The following is a 22,798-nucleotide window of genomic DNA, read 5'->3' as shown; positions in this document are numbered from 1 at the left end:
ACTTACTAGTTGTGTGATCTTGGGCAAGTCACTTAACCTCTCTGCATCTCAGTTTCCTCATCTGTAAAATGGGGACAATACCACTTACTTCACAGGGTTATTATGAGGATTAAATGAGATACTGAAGGCAAATCACCTAAATGGTGCCTGGAAAACAGTGTATATAAGCACCTTCCTCCTTCCTTCCTCACATTCATTCTGATTGTCCTCCTTTGATATTCTTTATTAGAAACGGTGTCTCGCTTCTGGGGCATGTACGTAACTCTAGGAAGAGGCAGCACGAAGTACAGGACACACTGACGTGGCAGAGGCAATGACAGGTGGGGTGGGTGAGGAACGACACTGACAGATTGGGGGTTTCAGCCAAAATTCCAGTAAGAACCTTGACAGAGGCCACGCATTACCCGCCTTCTCATGGAATTCCAGTATATACGCACTCATGCTGGATATGCGGTAAGAAATGAAGACATCTTACACGCATCAGGCATGAAGTTTAGGTTTCTGAGTACAGATAGACACCTGAACCAAGACTGCCTATGCCTACTAATTTGCAGAAACAGAAGAAGCTATCCTCTACAATTAAGACCAACAAAACCATAAAGAATGTAAAGTGATGAACGGCAAGAGTCTTCTCCCCAGTCCTCATGGTCCTCAGCCCGCCCGCAGTAGTGAAAACGGGCCTCTCCCTTCTTTCCTGAAACTCATGTTGCCTTGGCTCCCATACACCACCTTCTCCAGGTTCTTAACTGGTCTTTTACCAACTCCTCCTCTCTCCATTGCTCCCACTCCAGCCTGCCACCATCCTTCCCCAAATCCTGTCCCGGGCCCTCAGACTTTCTTCTTCCATCCTTCCTCCCAACTCAGCAACACCAGCCACCTGCACAGTTTCAACTGTGAGATCCTGCAAGGTGAGCCTTTTCATCTGTTCTCGCAGACCTGCATTTCCAATTAGCTCTAGGCTCTTCCAGCTGAATGTCCTGCCAGAATCTCAAATTCAATGTGTACAACAGAAAAGCCTCCATCTTACTCCTTCCCAATCTCTTCCTTCCCTTGAACTTCTAGTCATAATAGGGGCACACCATTCTCTGAGTCACGTGGATTGAAAGCCTAGCGTTAACCTTTGCTGCTTTCCTCTGCCTTTTTGCACATCAGGGACAAACAATCCTGTAGAAGCTTCCTCTGCCATATTTCCTGCACCTGTCACTTCCTTTCCATTTCCACTTGCCAACATTACACTATCTCTTGACTACCAGTCCAAGAATTTCCTAAGTAATCTCCCCAGCAACATTATACATACTGTGTATTTATCTTTTGAAAGCCCTGGTTCAAAAATTCTTTAGTGTTTCCCTACTGCCAACCTCCTAAAGTTCAAATTCTTTTAATTGACGTTAAAAGTTTCTGATCAGTCCTCCACCAACTTTCCAGTCTTACCCTCCTCCTACCTGCTGCACTTCAAACTGGATAATCTCTCTTTCCCCAAACCTAATTCCACCTGGAAACAGACACCTCTTTACCTTCAATCTTTCAAGTTTAGCTATAACACCGTATCTTTCATGTAGTTTTTCTCTGCCCCGTGCCTCATCATCTAACCTCCTACCCCTGCCAAACAGAATCTAACTTCTTCATCCCTGAAACACCACAGGCTCTGTGCTTCTAGTAGCGCTTGTTATCACTTCCTGTCTAGTTTTATAGTTGGTAGCATATACAGCTGCCTTCCCCACTAGACTGTAAGAATGTGAAGGCATGCATCCTGATACGTCGCCAACAGGGCCTAGCAGGTGAAAGTATTTGAGACATTTTAAATCAAGAATAGCTGAATGTCAGGGGGCGCCTCGGAGGCTCAGTCGGTTGAGTGTCCAACTTCAGCTCGGGTCATGATCTCCTGGTGGGTCTAGAGTGATCTCACAGTTCGTGAGTTCAAGCCCCACGTCGGGCTCTGCGCTGACAGCTCAGAGCCTAGAGCCTGCTTCAGATTCTGTGTCTCCCTCTCTCTGCCCCTTCCCCGCTCATGCTCTGTCTCTCTCTGTCTCTCAAAAATGAATAAACATTAAAAAAAATAAAAAAGAATAGCTGAATGTCAGGAATGAAAGTAGAGGCCAAAGGGGAAAGGAACGAATTCCAAGATGCAAATGATGTTATCCAGAGGGAGATTTGTGTGTAAACAGAGACTTAGGCAAGCCCCACGGATTTCTCTTTCAACTGACTCAAGTTCAAGTCTGGGCTCAGCAGCTAGTTACCTCTGTAATCTTGAGTAAGTGGTTTTATGACCTCAAGCTTTCGTTTCCTCATCTGTAAAAACGAAAAGGTCAAAGTCGATGCCTCAATGGTCCCCTACAGTTCTATTATTCTCATCTCCCAAAACAGCTTTCTAATATTAGTCCTGGAAGTCTTGCTGCATCCAAAGTTTAATTAAATAGGATGCTAAGGGAATCGGGATTATTTCTTAAAGCAAAGATGGCAAACTTTCCAGCTTATAGGTCAGAGAAAGCTGCTAGTTTAATATCACTCGGGCCTCAAGAGGTTTCTATAGACCATGTAACTCCTACCAACAAGCCCCAGAACATAGTTGTGTACATCAGTGGAAGCAGGACTGCTGGTAAGATACAGGCCCGCCATTCCCTCACAATCCTCTCTGACATTTCCTCGGAGAGTGCTGTCTCACACTCTAAGCGACTGTCCTTTCTCAGCAGACCCTTTGGGTAAACCTGTCTGGAGGACAGATGACAACAGAAGCTTCAATGGAGGACAGGCCTCAAGGACTGGGGGAAGTCAGGGATCATGAGAATGGCTATGGGTGCTTCAAAACCAGCTGTGTGCTGAGCCAAAGTATACTTTGGGCAGCTTGGGACTTAGGAAGAAGATGGCTTCGGTCTTGTCAAAAAGGAGGGTTTGAGCTGCAGCCAGCCAACTATTTGACAAAAAAGGAGAAATCAAAGCTATTCAGAGAAAAGGTACTTCAGAAGTGGTGATTTCAAGGAGCTTCTATTAATTATGCTTCTATCTTTTTAAGCTGCTGAAAAAAAGCTATTATAATTTCAGGTTGCATTGACGGAAGTCTGGTGTCTAACGGTAGGAAGTAAAGGAACACTCAGTGTTTTTCATTAGACAATCTGGAATGTTATGTTTGGTCCCCAGCTCCCTATCAACTAACTAGAAATTACCCACAAGGATGCTGATAGGCCCAGCTGGGGCAGGACTAGAAAATATTTTACCTGAAAAAGACCAGATTAACAAATATTAGAAAGTTCTCTTGTAGAAGCACAGACTCAGTATGTTGCTCCAAAAACAAGGCCAGAATTAATACTGAACGTCAAAGGAAGGCAGCCTTCATAAGGGAGCCGTTAATCTAGAGTTTTTAACTCTATGAAGGATGAACTTGTGAAGCAGTGTGACCCCATCATTAGAGACATTCATTCTCCAAACTATTCAGTCTGTACCACTCAAAACTATCCCGTGTACCATTCCTGGATTCCCACCAATCTACGTAATCCTTACTTATCCATCAATGCTCAATATAAACATTGTTTCCTTCAACAAGACTTCCTGTCCTCCCAGATAAGCTAGGGCTGGATATTAAATACTCCTAAGCAATCTGTCATTTGTTCAACATGTTGTGCTCTGACATATTTATGTTCCATGTGGACAGGGGCTATGTATTACCAGTGGCCAACACAGAAACTGGCATATTGGTATGAGGTGAATGAATGATGGCCATTGATCAGGAATGCTGCAGAAAGAAATCCTACAATGGGCAGAAAGAAGCTGGACCACATTAATTCTCAGACATTTTCTAACTCTCCATTTTTATGACTTTGAAGAAATCTAAGATTTATTCTAGCATTTCCAGTAATTAGAATCTGTGTCAAGTTTGTGGTAATCTAGAACTTCTGTTCTTTTTTCACTGACAGTACTCTATACTTGTAAAGTATAAGCCTCCACATTTAAAAAGATTTCATTTTAGGGGCATCTGGGTGGCTCAGTCGGTTGAGCATCTGATTCTTGGTTTTGGCTCAGGTCATGATCTCATAGTTCGTGGGTTCGAGCCCCGTGTTGGGCTCTCTACTGTCAGCACGGAGCCTGCTTTGTTTGGATCTTCTGCCCCCCTCTCTCTCTGGCCCTCTCCTGCTTGCTCGCTCTCTCTCTCTCTCTCTCTCTCTCTCTCAAAACTAAATAAACATTAAAAAAATAATTCATTTTACCTATATATTTGGGTATATTCACAAGATGGAAGATTTTACAGGCATTACATTATTATTTTTTTTTCCAGGAAGATAGAGTAGATATACTTTTCCCTATTCTTCCTGCTAAGTACAGGTAAAAAACCCCGAGTGTTATATATAAAACCTATATAGGAAGACATTGGAAGGTAGAGAGAAGAAAGCAGATAAGCTAGGGACCTCGAGGCCCAATGAATGACACAGTGGTAAGTTTCCTGGATTTTCTTTTGCCTCATATATCTAAGATATGTAACTGAAGAAGTACAACTTAGAAATGTCAATGGGTACAGACAAATAAAAGCCCAACAAAAGCCTGTTCTCTGTAGCCAAAGGGGCAGATTTCTCATCAGAATCCATGGAGGCCAAAGGAAAGAAGTACACTATTTTTCAAGTGCTGAAAAAAAAAAAAAAGAAATATCAACCCAGAACCCTATAACAAGAAAAAATATTCTTCAGGCACAAATGGGAAATTGAGACAATCTCAATCAAAGAAAACTAGGAGAGAATCTGTTGTCAGTAGACTTATGCTAAGAGAATGGCTAAAGGAAATTCTCTAAATAGAAAGGAAATGATGAAGAAGGAGTATGGAATACAGTGAAGGGTGAAAGATCAGAGTAAACAAAAATATGAGTGAATATAACAGGCTTTCTTTCCTTCTTTCTTGAGTTTTCTAAATTATGTGTGACAGTTAAGCAAAGATTAAACACTATCTCATGCAGTTCTAAAGGTATATAGAGAAAATTTTAAGACAATCATAAATGGGGGAAGATAAAGAGATGCAAAGGGAGGAAAAGTTTCTACAATTCCACTCAAACTGTTAAAATGATGATATCAGAAGACTGTGATAATTTAAATAGTGTTATAACTAGACCACCCACTAATGCGGCGATTCAGAGATTTATTCAAAAACACTATGGAGGAGTTTGAGAAGATGGCGGTGCAGGAGGACACTGGGCTCACCTCGTCCTGCTGATCACTTAGATTGCACCCACACCTGCCTAAATAACCCAGAAAACCGCCAGAAGACTAGCAAAACAGACTCTCCGGAGCCAAGCGTAGACAAGAGGCCCACGGAAGAGGGTAGGAAGGGCGGAGAGGCGGTGCACACTGCACGGACTGGCGGGAGGGAGCCGGGGCGGTGGAGGGGCAGCCCACCCAGCAGGGCAGAGCCCCCGAGTCTGGCTTGCAAAAGCAGAGGGGCCGGACTGCGTGAGTTCTGACAGCCAGCAGGACTTAACATCTGGAATGTTAAAAGTCAACAGCTCTGCTCGGAGAGCGGGAGGGCGAGAGGACACCAGGAGGGAGAGGTGTTGAGCCCTGGAAGACAGAGCTCAGCTCAGCAGGGAACAAAGGCGCTGACCAGCACCATCTCCCTCTCCCATCCCCCAGCCGAAACCCCAAAGGGAACAGTTCCCGTCATCAAACTTGCTTGCACCGTGCAAACACCCAACACTGTGCTTCTGTGGATCCATCCCTCTGACAGGTGAGCCTCCCTCCTGGTGCTGCAGGGCCCCTCCCACAGGGGACCACCAATGGCAAAGCGATCTGAGCCTGCCGCTCCTTCCCCTGTGCACCTTGCGGATCCACCCCGGCTAATATGCCAGATCCCATCAAAGCAGCAGCACAAGCCTGGCAGTGTGCAAGTAGCCCAGACAGGGGCCACACCATTCCACAGTGAATCCTGCCCCTGGGAGAGGGGAAGACAAGGTACACACCAGTCTGACTGTGGCCCCAGCGGTGGGTTGGGGACAGACATCAGGTCTGACCGCGGCCCCACCCACCAATACAAGTTACTCCAGACAGCACAGGGGAAGTGCCCTGCGGTTCCACGTCACCCCAGGGACTATCCAAAATGACAAAACGTAAGAATTCTCCTCAAAAGAAACTCCAGGAAGTAGAGACAGCTAACGAATTGATCAAAAACGATTTAAGCAATATAACGGAATATGAATTTAGAATGATAGTCATAAAATTAATTGCTGGGTTTGAAAAAAGTATAGAGGACAGCAGAGAATCTATTGCTACAGAGATCAGGGGACTAAGAAATAGTCATGAGGAGCTAAAAAAAAAGCTATAAATGAGGTGCAAAATAAAATGGAGGCGACCACAGCTCGGATTGAAAAGGCAGAGGAGAGAATAGGTGAATTAGAAGATAAAATTATGGAAAAAGAGGAAGCTGAGAAAAAGAGAGATAAAAAAATCCAGGAGTATGAGGGGAGAATTAGAGAACTAAGTGATGCAATCAAACGCAACAATATCCGTATAATAGGAATCATAGCTGAGAACTTCCCTGATCTGGGGAAGGAAAAAGGCATTGAAATCCAAGAGGCACAGATAACTCCCTTCAGATGTAACTTGAATCGATCTTCTGCACAACATATCATAGTGAAACTGGCAAAATACAAGGATAAAGAGAAAATTCTGAAAGCAGCTAGGAATAAACATGCTCTAACATATAAAGGGAGACTGATACGACTAGTGACAGACCTATCTACTGAAACTTGGCAGGCCAGAAAGGAATGGCAGGAAATCTTCAATGTGATGAACAGAAAACTATGCAGCCGAGAATCCTTTATCCAGCAAGTCTGTCATTCAGAATAGAAGGAGAGATAAAGGTCTTCCCAAACAAACAAAAACTGAAGGAATTCATCACCACTAAACCAGCCCTACAAGAGATCCTAAGGGGGATTCTGTGAGTGAAATGTTGCAAGGACACAAAGTACCAGAGACATCACTATAAGCATGAAACCTACAGACATCACAATACTCTAAACCCATATCTTTCTATAACACTGAATGTAAATGGACTAAATGCGCCAACCAAAAGACATAGGGTATCAGAATGGATAAAAAAAACAAGACCCATCTATTTGCTGTCTACAAGAGACTCATTTTAGACCTGAGGACACTTTCAGATTGAAAGTGAGGGGATGGAGAACTATCTATCATGCTACTGGAAGTCAAAAGAAAGTTGGAGTAGCCATACTTATATCAGACAAACTAGACTTTAAATTAAAGGCTGTAACAAGAGATGAAGAAGGGCATTATATAATAATTACAGGGTCTATCCATCAGGAAGAGCTAACAATTATAAATGTCCATGTGCCAAATACGGGAGCCCCCAAATATATAAAGCAATTAATCACAAACATAAGCAACCTCATTGATAAGAATGTGGTAATTGCAGGGGACTCTAATACTTCACTTACAGTAATGGATAGATCATCTAGACACAGGATCAATAAATTAACAAGGGCCCTGAATGATACATTGGAACAGATGGACTTGACAGATATATTTAGAACTCTGCATTGCAAAGCAACAGAATATACTTTCTTCTCGAGTAACATGGAACATTCTCCAAGATCGATCACATACTGGGTCACAAAATAGCCCTTCATAAGTATAAAAGAATTGAGATCATACCATGCACACTTTCAGACCACAACGCTATGAAGCTTGAAATCAACCACAGGAAAAAGTCTGGAAAACCTCCAAAAGCATGGAGGTTAAAGAACACCCTACTAAAGAATGAATGGGTCAACCAGGCAATCAGAGAAGAAATTAAAAAATATATGGAAACAAATGAAAATGAAAACACAATAATCCAAACACTCGGGCATGCAGTGAAGGCAGTCCTGAGAGGAAAATACATTGCAATCCAGGCCTATCTCAAGAAACAAGAAAAACCCCAAATACAAAATCTAACAGCACACCTGAAGGAAATAGAAGCAGAACAGCAAAGATACCCCAAACCCAGCAGAAGAAGAGAAATAATAAAGAGCAGAGCAGAAATAAATACAGAATCTAAAAAAACTGTAGAGCAGATCAATGAAACCAAGAGTTGGTTTTTTGAAAAAATAAACAAAATTGATAAACCTCTAGCCAGGCTTCTCAAAAAGAACAGGAAGATGACCCAAATAGATAAAATCATGAATGAAAATGGAATTATTACAACCAACCCCTCAGCAATACAAGCAATTATCAGGGAATACTATGAAAAATTATATGCCAACAAACTGGACAACCTGGAAGAAATGGACAAATTCCTAAGCACCCACACACTTCCAAAACTCAAACGGGAAGAAATAGAAAACTTGAAAAGACCCATAACCAGTGAAGAAATTGAATCAGTTATCAAAAATCTCCAAACAAGTAAGAGTCCACGACCAGATGGCTTCCCAGGGGAATTCTACCAGACATTTAAAGCAGAGATAATACCTATCCTTCTCAAGCTGTTCCAAAAAATAGAAAGGGAAGGAAAACTTCCAGACTCATTCTATGAAGCCAGCATTACTTTGATTCCTAAAGCAGACAGAGACCCAGCAAAAAAAGAGAACTATAGGCCAATATCCCTGATGAATATGGATGCAAAAATTCTCAACAAGATACTAGCAAGTCAAATTCAACAGCATATAAAAAGAATTATTCACCATGATCAAGTGGGATTCATTTCTGGGATGCAGGGCTGGTTCAACATTTGCAAATCAATCAACGTGATACATCACATCAATAAAAGAAAAGATAAGAACCATATAATCCTGTCAATTGATGCAGAAAAAGCATTTGACAAAGTTCAGCATCCTTTCTTAATAAAGACCCTCGAGAAGGTCGGGATAGAGGGAACATACTTAAACATCATAAAAGCCATTTATGAAAAGCCCACAGCTAATATCATCCTCAATGGGGGAAAAACTGAGAGCTTTCCCCCTGAGATTAGGAACACGACAGGTCCACTCTCACCGCTGTTGTTTAACATAGTGTTGGAAGTGCTAGCATCAGCAATCAGACAACAAAAGGAAATCAAAGGCATCAAAATTGGCAAAGATGAAGTCAAGCTTTCCCTTTTTGCAGAATGATATTATACATGGAAAACCCAATAGACTCCACCAAAAGTCTGCTAGAACTGATACATGAATTCAGCAAAGTCTCAAGATACAAAATCAACGTACAGAAATCCGTTGCATTCTTATACACTAATAATGAAGCAACAGAGAGACAAATAAACTGATCCCATTCACAACTGCACCAAGAAGCATAAAATACCTAGGAATAAATCTAACCAAAGATGTAAAAGATCTGTATGCTGAAAACTATAGAAAGCTTATGAAGGAAATTGAAGACCTATCGAACCTCATGAAGATAAAAAGCTTCTGCACTGCAAAGGAAACAATCAACAAAACTAAAAGGCAACCAACGGAATGGGAAAAGGTATTTGCAAATGACATATCAGACAAAAGGCTAGTATCCAAAATCTATAAAGAGCTCACCAAACTCCACACCCGAAAAACAAATAATCCAGTGAAGAAATGGGCAGAAAACATGAATAGACACTTCTCTAAAGAAGACATCCAGATGGCCAACATGCACATGAAAAGATGCTCAACATCGCTCCTCATCAGGGAAATACAAATCAAAACCACACTCAGATACCACCTCACGCCAATCAGAGTGGCCAAAATGAACAAATCAGGAGACTATAGATGCTGGCGAGGATGTGAAGAAATGGGAACCCTCTTGCACTGTTGGTGGGAATGCAAACTGGTGCAGCCGCTCTGGAAAATAGTGTGGAGGTTCCTCAAAAAATTAAAAATAGATCTACCCTAGGACCCAGCAATAGCACTGCTAGGAACTTACCCAAGGGATACAGGAGTGCTGATGCATAGGGGCACTTGTACCCCAATGTTTATAGCAGCACTTTCAACAATAGCCAAATTATGGAAAGAGCTTAAATGTCCATCAACTGATGAATGGATAAAGAAATTGTGGTTTATATACACAATGGAATACTACGTGGCAATGAGAAAGAATGAAATATAGCCTTTTGTAGCAACGTGGATGGAACTGGAGAATGTTATGCTAAGTGAAATAAGTCATACAGAGAAAGACAGATACCATATGTTTTCACTCTTACGTGGATCCTGAGAAACTTAACAAAAGACCATGGGGGAGGGGAAGGGAAAAAAAAAAAGGTTAGAGAGGGAGGGAGCCAAAACATAAGAGACTCTTAAAAACTGAGAACAAACTGAGGGTTGATGGGGGGTGGGAGGAGGGAAGGGTGGGTGATGGGTATTGAGGAGGGCACCTTTTGGGATGAGCACTGGGTGTTGTATGGAAATCAATTTGACAATAAGTTTCATATTAAATAAATAAATAAATAAATAAATAAATAAATAAATAATAAAATAAAATCCAATTTAATTACTTTCAGGAAAAAAAAAACCACTATGGACAAATCGAATGGAATTCAAAAAGTGTTCGACTAACCCATAGATGGCAGGGAACAGAAAACAGAGAACTGGAAAACAGAACAAACAGAAAATGAAAAATAAATGGCAGACTTGTGCCCTAATATATTCATAATTACATTAAACATAAGTGGTCTAAAGATTTCAATTAAAGGACAGAAATTGGCATAATAGATTGAAAAACATGACCCATGTCTACAAGACAGTTACTTCAAATACAATGATATAAGCAGACTGAAAGTAAAAAGATAGAAAAGGATATATCATGCAAACATTAAAGGAAAGCAAAAATTGGCTATATTAATATCAGATGAAGTAGATATCAGAGCAAAAATGATTACAGAGACAGAGGGGGGCATTATATAAAAATAAAACTATATAATGAAGACATAGCAATCATAAATATGTATGCACCAAATAACAGAGTTGCAACACATATAAAGCAAATACGATAGAAGTGAAACAGACAAGTCCACAGTTATAGTTGGAGACTTTAATACCCCTCTCTCAGCAATCGATAGAACAACCAAACAAAAGATCAGCAAGAATATAAAAGAATTCAACAATACCACTGACCAACAAGACCTAATAAATATTTATAGAGCACTCCATCCAACAATAGCAGAATACACATCTTTTCAAGTGCCCACGGAAGACCAAGATAGACCATACCCTGGGTCATGAAAAAAAACCTCAACAAATTTAAAAGAAATCAAAATCATACAGTGTGTTCTCTGATCACAATGGACTCAAACCATAAATTAATAACAGGAAGATAACCAAAAAATCTCTAACACTTGGAAACTAAACAACGCACTTCTAAATAACCCATAGTTCAAACAGAAAGTCTCAAGAGAAATTAAAAAAACACATTGAATGAATAAGATGAAATATTAATGAAATTGAAAATACAACATATCAAAATGTGTGGGACACAGCTAAGCAGTGCTGAGAGGGGAACTGATAGCACGAAACACACACGTCAAAAACACAAGCTCCCACATAAAGAACCCAGAATAAGAGCAAAAGAAACACAAAGCAAGTAGAAGGAAGGAAATAATAAATAGCAGAAGTGAAATGGCCCAAACTAGAAAAGAACAGAGAGCCTCTTCAGGGAAAATCAATAACCCAAGGAAGGAAAAACAAAAGAGAATGGCCATGAGATTCACTTTGAGACTACTCAGGACAAGAAGACAAAGTAAAGCAGGTGGGACTCTCTCCAGGGAGGTAACACATAAGGCTGCAGAGTGAACTGGAAAGCTCACTCCAGTACTGTGCTATGAAAGAAGTCGCATTGCTGAATTCTTAAGTCCAAGTATGAATATAATTATCCTGTCACATTCTGGGCTAAGGTACAAAGTTAAAAGCAACAGTCCTTTGAAAGTTAAAACGTGTTTGAAACATTAGCAATGAACTTTCCTACCACAGTTTGAGGGAATGGAACAAAAGACCAATAGGTTTCTATGAAGTTTAGGCTCAGAAAGGAAGCCACGAACACCAGCTAAATTCACCTAATTTTATACGGATTTGAATATTGGTCGTTTCAGGTAACTCAGGATCTTTACCTGAATCCACTGACAATACTGGATGTTGGTTTTCTCAAAAAGTCTTTCTTACCTCATAGAAGAAGGGATGGCCAGCCATATCAAAGATGTTCACTTTGATTTCTCGGTCTCTGACTTGTACCCTGAAATGTTCAAATGGAAACAATTCCAAAGAAGGTTATGGTTTCTGCGTTCTCATTAATATCATTTATGTCATTTATACATTTCAAAAATGTATGTGTATGAAATGTAAGAGGCTTTCTCAGTGCCTTTTCTTGATTTCAGATAATCTTTACAACAGAAGCCAGCAACTTGGCAGATCATCTTGCCTCCTTATTTTAAAAACACTGAACCCACTCTTATGTGGATCCTGAGAAACTTAACAGAAACCCATGGGGGAGGGGAAGGAAAAAACAAAAAACAAAAAAAAGGTTAGAGTGGGAGAGAGCCAAAGCATAAGAGACTCTTAAAAACTAAGAACAAACTGAGGGTTGATGGGGGGTGGGAGGGAGGGGAGGGTGGGTGATGGGTATTGAGGAGGGCACCTCTTGGGATGAGCACTGGGTGTTGTATGGAAACCAATTTGACAATAAATTTCATATTAAAAAAATAATAATAAATAAAAAAATAAAAATAAAGACACTGAACCCACCTGTAATAAACACCCTCATTTACTTTCAGCTTATCTCAAGATATTTCAGGCCATACCCTTTTACTAACAAATGGTGGCTTTTACTGTGAGACTAAGAAAACTGATTTGGGACAAGTAGGAGTAAGAGGAAGGAAAACAAAATATTTTCTTTCACTTGGCAAGACATCTTAATTACTACCAGCTATGCTTGCTTACCATGCAGAACAATAATTAAGGTGTATTTTATTAATGTCTGTGTGATCTTCTTGTGACCTTCATTGAGCAAGAGCTATAGTCAACTTGTTTTTCAAAAATTTTAAGGGTGCCCATGTGGCTCAGTGGTTAAGCATCTGACTTTGTCTCAGGCCATGATCTCATGGTTCGTGAGTTTGAGCCCCACATCGAGTGAGCTAGAGCCCTGCTTCCCCGTTCTTTCTCTCTCTGCCCCTCGTTGGATCCTCTCTCCCTCTCTTTCTGCCCCTCACTCACTTGCACCCTCTCTCTTTAAAAAAAAATTAAAATAGAGAAAAGAACAAAAGGGGAAAGAACAACCATTCATATTAGAATTAAATGCTGCCAACATCATAGCATATTTGCCTCTTGTCCTTTTTATTTTTTTCAAGAAAAACCATTGTTGGAAAATAAATTAATGAAATATTGTAAGTATTTCAAACACTACAGAAATACAAAGATGAAAGTTCAAAATTTATCCCAAATCCTATCACCCAGCAAAAGCCTTTACCAATATAGATGAATGCCAAGGCAGCCTTCTTCTATACACAGACGTGACTGAGAAGCACAAGTGTTTTTATCAAAATGGGATTACGCTATTTTAAAATAAAAAGTATAAAATTGACTTGTATTGAATTCAAAAAAAGTTTTTAATGTTTATTTATTACTTTGTATTGAATGTAACAAAAGGAAAAAGAAACTGAGGTGAAGTAGAATTATTGAACTTTAAATATGTTTTCTTCATCACAAGAAGTATTTCCTAAAAGACCCCTCTAAGTTAAGAATAGGGATTATTAACAGTAAGTTAACAGGTTAGAATCATGTTTTTCAGTGACGTGTTTCAGTTTAGACAGCACTGCCATGACTCCCTCCTATAGAATACAAGGACATCAGTACTTTCTCTCATCGGCCCTACACTACCTCTGGGTTTGTTTATTATTATTATTCTCTTGTCCACGTTTATTACACCCACCTTCTGTTCTGAAACCATAATGCCTACAGGTGTTTTATATTACTTGTAGACTTACATCGAGCTAACCATTAATCATTTTATTCCTGAACTCTCTACCATATTTCATCAATAACCAAGATGCACATCTGTTTTCATTTTAACATCTGTGAAATCAGGACCCACCTTATAAAAGAGAATGTGAGAACAGCAAAACAACACAAAACAACAGAGTCTGAGAGCCTTTGGAGAAGACCTGGTGTAACGATGTATATTAGAAAATTTGGCCTTAAAGAGATAGCAGCTGAGAATGGATAAAGTCAGGAATGCACAAATGTATTCACACTGAAACTCAAAGAAGTTATTTTAATTCAGATGCCAGACAGAGGACATTAACCTGAAGAAAAATGGTAATTCGCTACCTCAAGGTCTTGCTTTCCTAGGTTGTGGCCTGCAGACCACCTGCATCATTATTATGAGAGGCCGTTAAAAATGCAGATTCCTGTGCCCACCTCACACCCAGCAAACCAGAATCTTGGTGGGTCCCAAGAATCTGCATTTTCACAAACTTTACAAGTAATTCTTCAATATGCTGGAATTTGAGCTTCACCATGTAGATAACAGGAGGGACGGAATGGGTACCTGTTATTTTGACTACCCACGAGTATAGCCCTTTCCTCTCCCAGTTGTGGTTCAGATGAGTTCTGCTATGTTCTTAGTGATCCCACTCTGTTGGCCACAGCCAAATGAGCTGGGGAAAGGCACCTGTCCCCACCTGAACAATCAAAACTTTCCCTAGGATTTTTAAATTTGTATATTAGCTTTGGTCCCTCTCTGGAGGTAAAATTCACAATGTGAGTCTGAGATCTGCTGGCAGCCATGCAGAGGAAGCTAAAAGCTGGAGAGAGACGTAGTAAATTATATAGCTATATTCTGTCCCTGGTTCCAGCCATCTCTAAGGCACAGCATCCTCATAACTGGATTATGTGAATTGATTAATATTCTTTATTATTGTTGTTGTTATTATCGTTATTATTTTTTCCTTGACTTGGTTTGAGTTAGGTTTCTGTCAGTTATATCCTCCTGATACACCATGGGACGAGCAGCTTTCCAAAAAAAATTTCAGCCAGAGATAGAATAGTCTGTTGAATAAACCACTACAGTTCTATGGCGTAATATGGTGATTCTCATTTCTTAGATGAATAAATTAGCTACTTACATGAATTCAAAACAACACTGCCTTAAATAGGATATCCTGGCATATCACTGATGAAATCCTATGCCCTGAAGTATAGACAAACCTCACCGCTTTAGTCCACCTCCTTAAAAGCTGCCCTCACAGTCTAATCTTACAAACTTCCTCTTTAGATATATCTATCTCACCTAGTAGAGTTTTTGAGTATCTACTACATACAAGCACTGTGCCAGCCACCTGGAAATGACTTATTCTAATAGCTCCTTCTTCATGGGGCTTATGATCTAGCAGGAGACATGAAACATATATAAATAATAATGACATGTGGCAATTTAAAATAAGTACCATAAATAGCATACAGAAGTTTATTATTTCTGTCATTTGCAACTAAAGAGTCCTAACTGATAAAGAAGGTATTCCAAGGCCTTATGGGAACAGGAGCATTTTAGACGTCAAAGAGTCTGATGGAGGGATGAGGGGAAAGGATATTACAGGTGGACAGAATGAATGAATAACTGCACTGAGCTAGGGAAATACAAGGGCAGCGGTGCAGTGTGGATGGAGGGTAAAGTGTGTAAAGGAAGGGAATCAGAGAGGAGGGGGCAGGTTAGGGCAGAATGGTGAGCACCTGAAATTTCACCTTCAGGGAGTGTGCAGTCTACCTCAATTCCACGCTTTGGTGGTATTATTTCCTGCTAATGTAAGCCTATCTCCTCAGGCTCAACCCACCCTTGATTCATCTCGAGATAAATCCCCACTTACTCCTAATTTTCCTTCTCCCAGATCATTTTTGCTAGATACCAATAGGTTATAAAGATCATAAACCAATAAAGGAAATCCTCTGATAGAAAATATTCGACATACTATTTAGACTTTGTGGAAAGAATACCTCAAAATGCTCTACCAACACACCTGCTAATAGGACGTGTTTATATAGAAACATGTTTCCTAAAAAGATACATCTGCTAGGTAGGCTTTTTGTTGACTTCCTCATTGTTGTAGACCCTATACCTATCCCTTGCGAAGGCAAGGCCTGGCAAAAAGAACATGCCCAGTGATGAACAATTGATATGATCACTACATATCCGTAAATGTCTCTTATTCCTATCTTTCCTTCTTCAGAATCTCTATTTCAAGATACATCATTTTAGAAAAATTCTCAAATCTATGTAATTTACAAGCCCAAAGAAACAATGCACTTACTTTGTGACTCCATAGTCAATTCCAATTGTTGCAAGATATTTAGACACAAATCTTTTCTCACAGTAACGTTTTATGATACAGCTCTAAAAAACATAAAAATGCATTCTTTTAGTACATACACTCTGGAAACATACAAAACAAGCACAGTTCTTCATTATGGTTTCTTCATTCACCACAATGGGAAAGAAAGCATTTTCAAACAACTGAAACAAATGCTAAAAGTGAGAATTTTAAAGAAAAATTAAATATTCGTCCCTTAAAACCAAATATGTTTTCAGTTTAGTTCTCAGTCCTTGGACTCTTCTGTTTAGAAGACTTACTCTTATGCTTTCAATGCCACCAAAATGTCTATGTTTAGCCTTGACCTTCTCAAAAGCAGATCGACATCTTCAAATACTATGGCTAGTTTGTACTGAGGTGTCCTGCTGTTCCCTCAAATTCAACATGTCCAAAAATGAGCTAATCTTATACATAAAAACAGTTCATCCTGCTGACATCCTGGTTCTGTCAATAATACCACCATTTTCCCAACCACGGAGGATCAGAATCTTAAAGCCATGTTTGATTCTGAGCCTTTCTAAATCTTTTAAATGTTTCTTGCCTCTTTCCCCTCATTCCAATTCCCATCGACACCACTTTGGTTTAGATCCTCATCATCTACTCCTAGGCAATTGTAGGAAATTTTGTGTTGGTCTTTCTGCCTTCCTTCCCTCCCAATCTCAGTCAATACTACACAGCACTGACATTACTTCCTTAACTCAAAACTCTTCAGTGGCTTCTCACGGCCAAGTTTGAAATCCAAATTCCTTTATCCTTTATTCAAGGTTCCCCATAATCTGGCCCTAATCTGTGTCCCTTGTCTAAACCTTTCTAATATATGCTTTCCATGTCTGCACAACTCCCAGAGATCTGACTTCCTGACTTTCATCATTACTTTTTCCCTCTACTTGGAATGAGCTTTCTCCCTTCTTTACAAATCTTACTTATCTTTTAAGGCCCAGCCTTACTGGAGCACCAGATTGTAAGAGACCTTGCCTGCCTCTGAACTCTTCTTGCACTTCACATACATGCTAATATATACACACGTATTTTACACACACACACACACACACACACACACACCATCAGGCATACATTGCTTTGTATTGTCAATTATCATTTCACATGTGTATACTCCTCTTATCTCTTCAGCTAGAAAGTAAACTACTTGAGGACACACATCAGTATCTTACTTCTTTCTTTTGCTCAGTGCCAATGGAATTTTCTCGGTGCCAGTAATAACAACCCTTAGCACTCGTGAAACTTCTAATTTACTTGGGAGTGCTAGTAATGAAGTTTATTTTGCTCAAATCCTTCCCTGATGAACGTTTACCTAAATTAAACAGGACGGTCAATTTAAAAAGCAGTTAATAAGCTTATTGTGAACTGAAAGAAAAACTTCTTTGGAGTGACTACTGCTAACAGACTACACTTTTAAAAGCATTTTACAGCTTGAGGGACGCCTGGGTGGCTCAGTCGGTTGAGCGGCCGACTTCGGCTCATGACCTCACGGTCTGTGAGTTCGAACCCCGCGTCGGGCTCTGTGCTGACAGCTTGGAGCCTGCTTCGGATTCTGTGTCTCCCTCTCTCTGCCCCTCCCCCGCTCATGCTCTGTCTCTCTCTGTCAAAAATAAATAAAAATTAAAAAAAAATAGAAGCATTTTACAGCTCGAAAGCATTTCACAAATGTTTTCTCTCACAATAGCCTATGAAAATGAATATGGCCTTTTTCTAAATGATTCATGAGATTAAGGGGCCTGGCAGTTCTTTAACTCCAGTACACTGTTTAAACACTAGTTCTAAGAGGTTAACGAGACACACATTTAAGTAATTGTATTAATAACCACTCCCTATAACACAAAGAGACAGGGTCCTTAAGATCATATAAACCAAGTAACATAGAATTTATTGCTTTCACTATTTTTCTTAAATATATTTTTAGGCACTTTTGCAGAACAACTATCTGAGAAGAAATACTCAAAATATGAAAAAGAGGAATGGGGCAGGGCAGTACAAAGAGGAGGGAATCTGCCTTAACAGATATTAAAATATAGTCTGAAACCAATCAAGACAGTATGATATTGGCATAATAGACAAATAGACAAATAGGTCAGTAGAATAGAACAGAGAGCCCAGAAATAGATCCCATTAAAAGACGAAATTTAAAAGGTGACAGGGGTGATATTTCAAATCAAGGGGAGGTATGCCTGAGCAGTTCAGTTGGTAGAATATCCAACTCTCGATTTCGGCTAAGGTCACAGTCCCAGTGTCCTAGGATCAAGCCCCACATCCAGCCCCATGCTGAGTGTGGAGCCTGGTTGGGATTCTCTCTCTCTCCTTCTGCCCCTCTCCCCTACTTGTGTGTGCGGTCTCTCTCTCTCTCTCTCTGTCTCTCTCTCTCTCAAATAAAAAAATAAAGTCAAGGGAAAAAGAATGATTTATTTAGTAAAATGCCACTTGCACAAGTTGGGCCCTTAACTTCTCTAAATACAAAAATAAATTCAGATGAACTTCTGATTTCAATATTTAAACATAAAACAAAAATTTCAGAAAAAATGTGCAACATATGTACAACCTTAAGGAAACATTTTCAACTAAGAAAGGAAACACAAGAACCACAAAAGAAAGGACAGGCATACTTGAATATATAGAAATAGTAATAATAATAGCAATTATAGGGAGAAATATATATAAAAATATTAAAAGGCAAATAACATACCCAGGCAAATAGTCATTATTCATATGACCAGCAAAAAGTTATTATCTCTGATATCCCTGAACCAGAAAAATTGATAAGATACATCATCCAATAGAAAAATGCGTAGGGAGTATAAATTGGGCGCTATCCAGAAGAGCAAATCCAAATATCCAGTAAGTATATGAAAAGGTGCTCACCTTCATCTGTAGTCCATGAAATGCAAATTAAAGTAATACTTCTCACTAACCAGACTGGGAGTCATTAAAAGAATGACAATACCTGTGTTGGCAGGACTACGGGAAATAGGGCAACTGCATACTGCTGGTACAATTTCTTGAAGAGCAATTGGCAATAGCTACTAAATAGCTACTCAGCATTCTACCCCTGGGAATCTGTCTATAGAAATTAGAGGACCAGTATTTAAGTGTGTGTGTTGTCAGCACAGAGTCCAACTTGGGGCTCAATCTCACAAACCGTGAGATCATGACCTGAGCCAAGATCAAGAGTTGGATACTTAACCGACTGAGCCACCCTTATGTTTTGAAGGAAAAAAAAAAAAAAACCCTATTGTTATTTTAACTAGAACTGAATTGTAGGTTATTTTAAAGAACTGACATCTCTAAAATGTCGAGTGATCCTAATTAAGGGGAAAGTATATCTTTCCATTTGCCTGAGCAATTTTATGTCCCTTTGTAGAGTTTGACATTTTTCTTCATATAGGTCTTACCTGTTTGTTCTTAAGTTTAAACCTAGGCACTTTATCTTGGCTGTTATTGTAAATTAAAATAGTTTTTCAATTTAACATTAAAACATATAATTTGATGGGGCGCCTGAGTGGCTCAGTCGGTTGAGTGTCAGACTTCGGCTCAGATCATGATCTCGTGGTCTGTGAGTTCGAGCCCCACATCGGGCTCTGTGCTGACAGCTCAGAGCCTGGAGCCTGTTTCAGATTCTGTGTCTCCCTCTCTCTCTGCCTGCTTGTTTGCTCACTCTTTCTCTCTCTCTCAAAAATAAAACATTAAAGATTTTTTTTTTATTTTTTAATGTTTTATTTATTTTTGACAGAGAGAGAGAGACAGAGCATGAGTGGGGGAGGGGCAGAGAGAGAGGGAGACACAGAATTTGAAGCAGGCTCCAGGCTCTGAGCTGTCAGCACAGAGCTCCATGCGGGGCTCGAACTCACAGACCGTGAGATCATGACCTGAGCTGAAGTCAGACGCTCAACTGACTGAGCCACCCAGGCGCCCCAAAAAAGATTTTAAAAAACATATAATTTGATATAGGAAAGCTATTAATTTCTGTATATTAATTTTGCCTTATTGAATTTTCTTATTCTTTCTAAAAGCTTTTCAAGTTAATTTTCTTTGGGTTTCCAGATAAATAATCATATCATTAGCAAATAACAATAATTTTGCCTTCTCCTTTCCAGTTATTTTATACTTTATTTCTTTCTCTTGTCTAATCACATTGGCCAATAAATCTAGGGCAATGTTAAATAAATGTGATACTCGTCATTTTGGGCTATTTTTAATGTTGGACCATTCAGCATAGGAAAATTACAGAAATGATGCATGCTTACTTAGCCAGATTATTATTAAGCCTTTTAGAGGCTGTATTCTTTTCTTTTTAATGCCTGGCACATAGTTGATGTTCAACAAATGTTGACTTTTCAGTGACTGCTATGTTAATACTTACATACATATATGCAAATACATAAATAGTACAGGATAATGCTAAATGGAAAGAAAAGGCACTAATAAACATTTACTGAACATCAACTATGTGTAGGGCACCGGTCTAAACACTTCCATTAACGGCTCTTTTGGGATACAGATCCTACTGGAGTTGATTTTGACAGCATACAGTGATAGAGAACTGCAGTAGACTGTGAAGACCCAAGTTCTAATCTGGTCTCTGCCATTGATTTGATGACCTTGGGAGGTTCTTAACCAACAGCTTCCACTTACCCAGAAGGGGAGAGGAGACAATTTAGGTGAAGAGGAGGCAGTTTAAAATTCACTTGGGGGACGGCCTCGGGTCTCTTTCTCATCCTCCTTCCACCCCCCTCCACACACACACTAGGGGAGAGCTTTATACCCAGTACATCCAGAAGAAAGGCAGTAGAACTACGGCTTTAGAGAAAATGAATATAATGAAACTACCAGAAATAAAAACAAAACCAACACACAAAACAAAATAATGCAGGCTCCTTGACATCCACGGCACTTCCTCCGTGAAAAATGTCAGTATCAGCTACGCTCTTGCAATGTAGATTCTGGGCTCCGTATCTGCAGAGCAACATTTTACAAGCTCCAATCCTCACATGCACCCCAGTAAGTTCCCTTAGGCTCCCAAGCACTGCTGGGGTAACTAAACTTTTATTCTCTTAAGGACCTCTTAAGTCCTGGACAGGTCACCTAGAACGAAGATAGGCAGACGATCTTAGATAAGGACCTAGGCCCCTTTAATCTTTTTGGGATACATTCAAGGGTTAGCGGCCATATGAGACACCTTCTTATGGAGAGTGACGTCGGTGGGGGGGGGGGGGCAAGCGAAAGGTCAAAAAGGTCACGAGAGTTTTCCTCACCCAGGCGCATCCCCTAGGAGGAGACCTGGGCCTGCTCAGGGGCGGGGAGGAGGCTGGGCCCCGGCCTGTTGAGTGGCCGCCCTCCCAGCCAATCGGCAGGTCGTCCCGCCGCGCTGAGGTCCCGCCCCTCCCAGCACGGTACTCACTTTTCCCACCTCAGCGTTGCCCATGGAGATGACTTTGATGCGCAGGGACTTGCCGGGCTCCTTCCGCTTCGGCATGTTAGCCTCCATTGCCCTCGCTCTCTCGGGGCCACCCGCCTCGGTATCTCCTTGTTCACCAGGCTGGCCCGTCCCTCAGGCCTCCTCGTCCAATGGCGGAACCGCTGCTATCGTCACCGCCCCAGCTCCGCGGCTCGCCATCCCCGCCGCTGCCTAGCAGCAGGCGCGGGCGGTTGGGAGCTCTGGGAACTGGGGGTGGGAGAAGAGAGTCTCGCGATGCTAGAAAGGGGCGGTGTGACGTCATCACCGGGCTCTAGAGGCGAGGTTTTGATTACCTGTTCCCAGGAGTCGCGCCCACGCGGGGCGCTGAGTCCCTCGGCAGGAAGTCAGGCTGGGTTTACGCTGAGAGCGCGGTTGGTTTTCAGGGGCGCCAGGACAGCGGCATCTGTTAACGTTTGCAGCCGAGTGGTAGAAATGTATTGGCAGTTTGGGGCAGATCCTCGGGCTTGGAGTATTGAGAATGGTGGGTCCAGGCCCAGTCCCGCTAAAAATTCGAAGTAGACCATAGGGGTGTTATTTTCTGAATTCTTCCGTCCCGTATAAGCCCGACTACACTACTCGTCCCCCACCCCATACTATGTTTCTCTTGCTCGGGCTCGTAGAGAGACAAGTCAGGAGCCGGGAGAAGTCGGGAAGTTGGGGCTCAGGTTTTGGAAGAGGGGCGTTAGGCAAAATCTGAAACCCGTTGCTATCGTAAAAAAAAAAAAAAAAAAAAAAAAAGGTTGTCCATTTGGTAGTCTGGGTTTTATTTTAGTCATTGCTCTTTTATTCCAGAGTTCTCTGTCGGAAGAAAGCTCAAACAAGATGTTTCTTACACTCTTCCAGTTCTAGGATGGTCTGTGTGATTGTACCTATATGCTCCTTCATTTTTCCTTTCCCTCCCATTCACAGACTTAACCCCATCATCTATGCACACCTTCCCTGATAATATGACAGTAGAATAATAATAAATCCTAAGAACCACTTTTCTAGTCTCATTCCAGAGGATGAGAAAAACATCTGCTTGGTTAAAAAACAGCATAAAATGTATGAGAG

General features: G+C 40.7%; 1 protein-coding gene across 3 annotated transcripts in view; it reads right to left on the bottom strand.

Moving 5' to 3' along the window:
* The window catches only part of DNAJC27 (DnaJ heat shock protein family (Hsp40) member C27), a 34,426-nt gene extending 12,521 nt beyond the window's left edge, over positions 1 to 21,905 (bottom strand). For all 3 annotated transcript variants that reach the window (XM_030311519.1, XM_030311520.1, XM_030311521.1), the window contains exons 1-3: positions 21,689 to 21,905; positions 16,219 to 16,301; positions 12,083 to 12,152 (exon numbers count right to left, since the gene is read on the bottom strand). In XM_030311519.1, the coding sequence (XP_030167379.1) occupies positions 12,083 to 12,152; positions 16,219 to 16,301; positions 21,689 to 21,775 (240 nt within the window). In that variant the 5' untranslated portion in view covers positions 21,776 to 21,905. The remainder of the gene's footprint in view (positions 1 to 12,082; positions 12,153 to 16,218; positions 16,302 to 21,688) is intronic.
* Between the last annotated feature and the right edge of the window lie 893 nt (positions 21,906 to 22,798).

Source organism: Lynx canadensis, chromosome A3 (genome assembly GCF_007474595.2).
Source record: "Lynx canadensis isolate LIC74 chromosome A3, mLynCan4.pri.v2, whole genome shotgun sequence".
Lineage (NCBI taxonomy): Eukaryota > Metazoa > Chordata > Mammalia > Carnivora > Felidae > Lynx > Lynx canadensis.
Note: the sequence above shows the minus strand (reverse complement) of the source record. Positions and strands in the feature narration are given on the sequence as shown.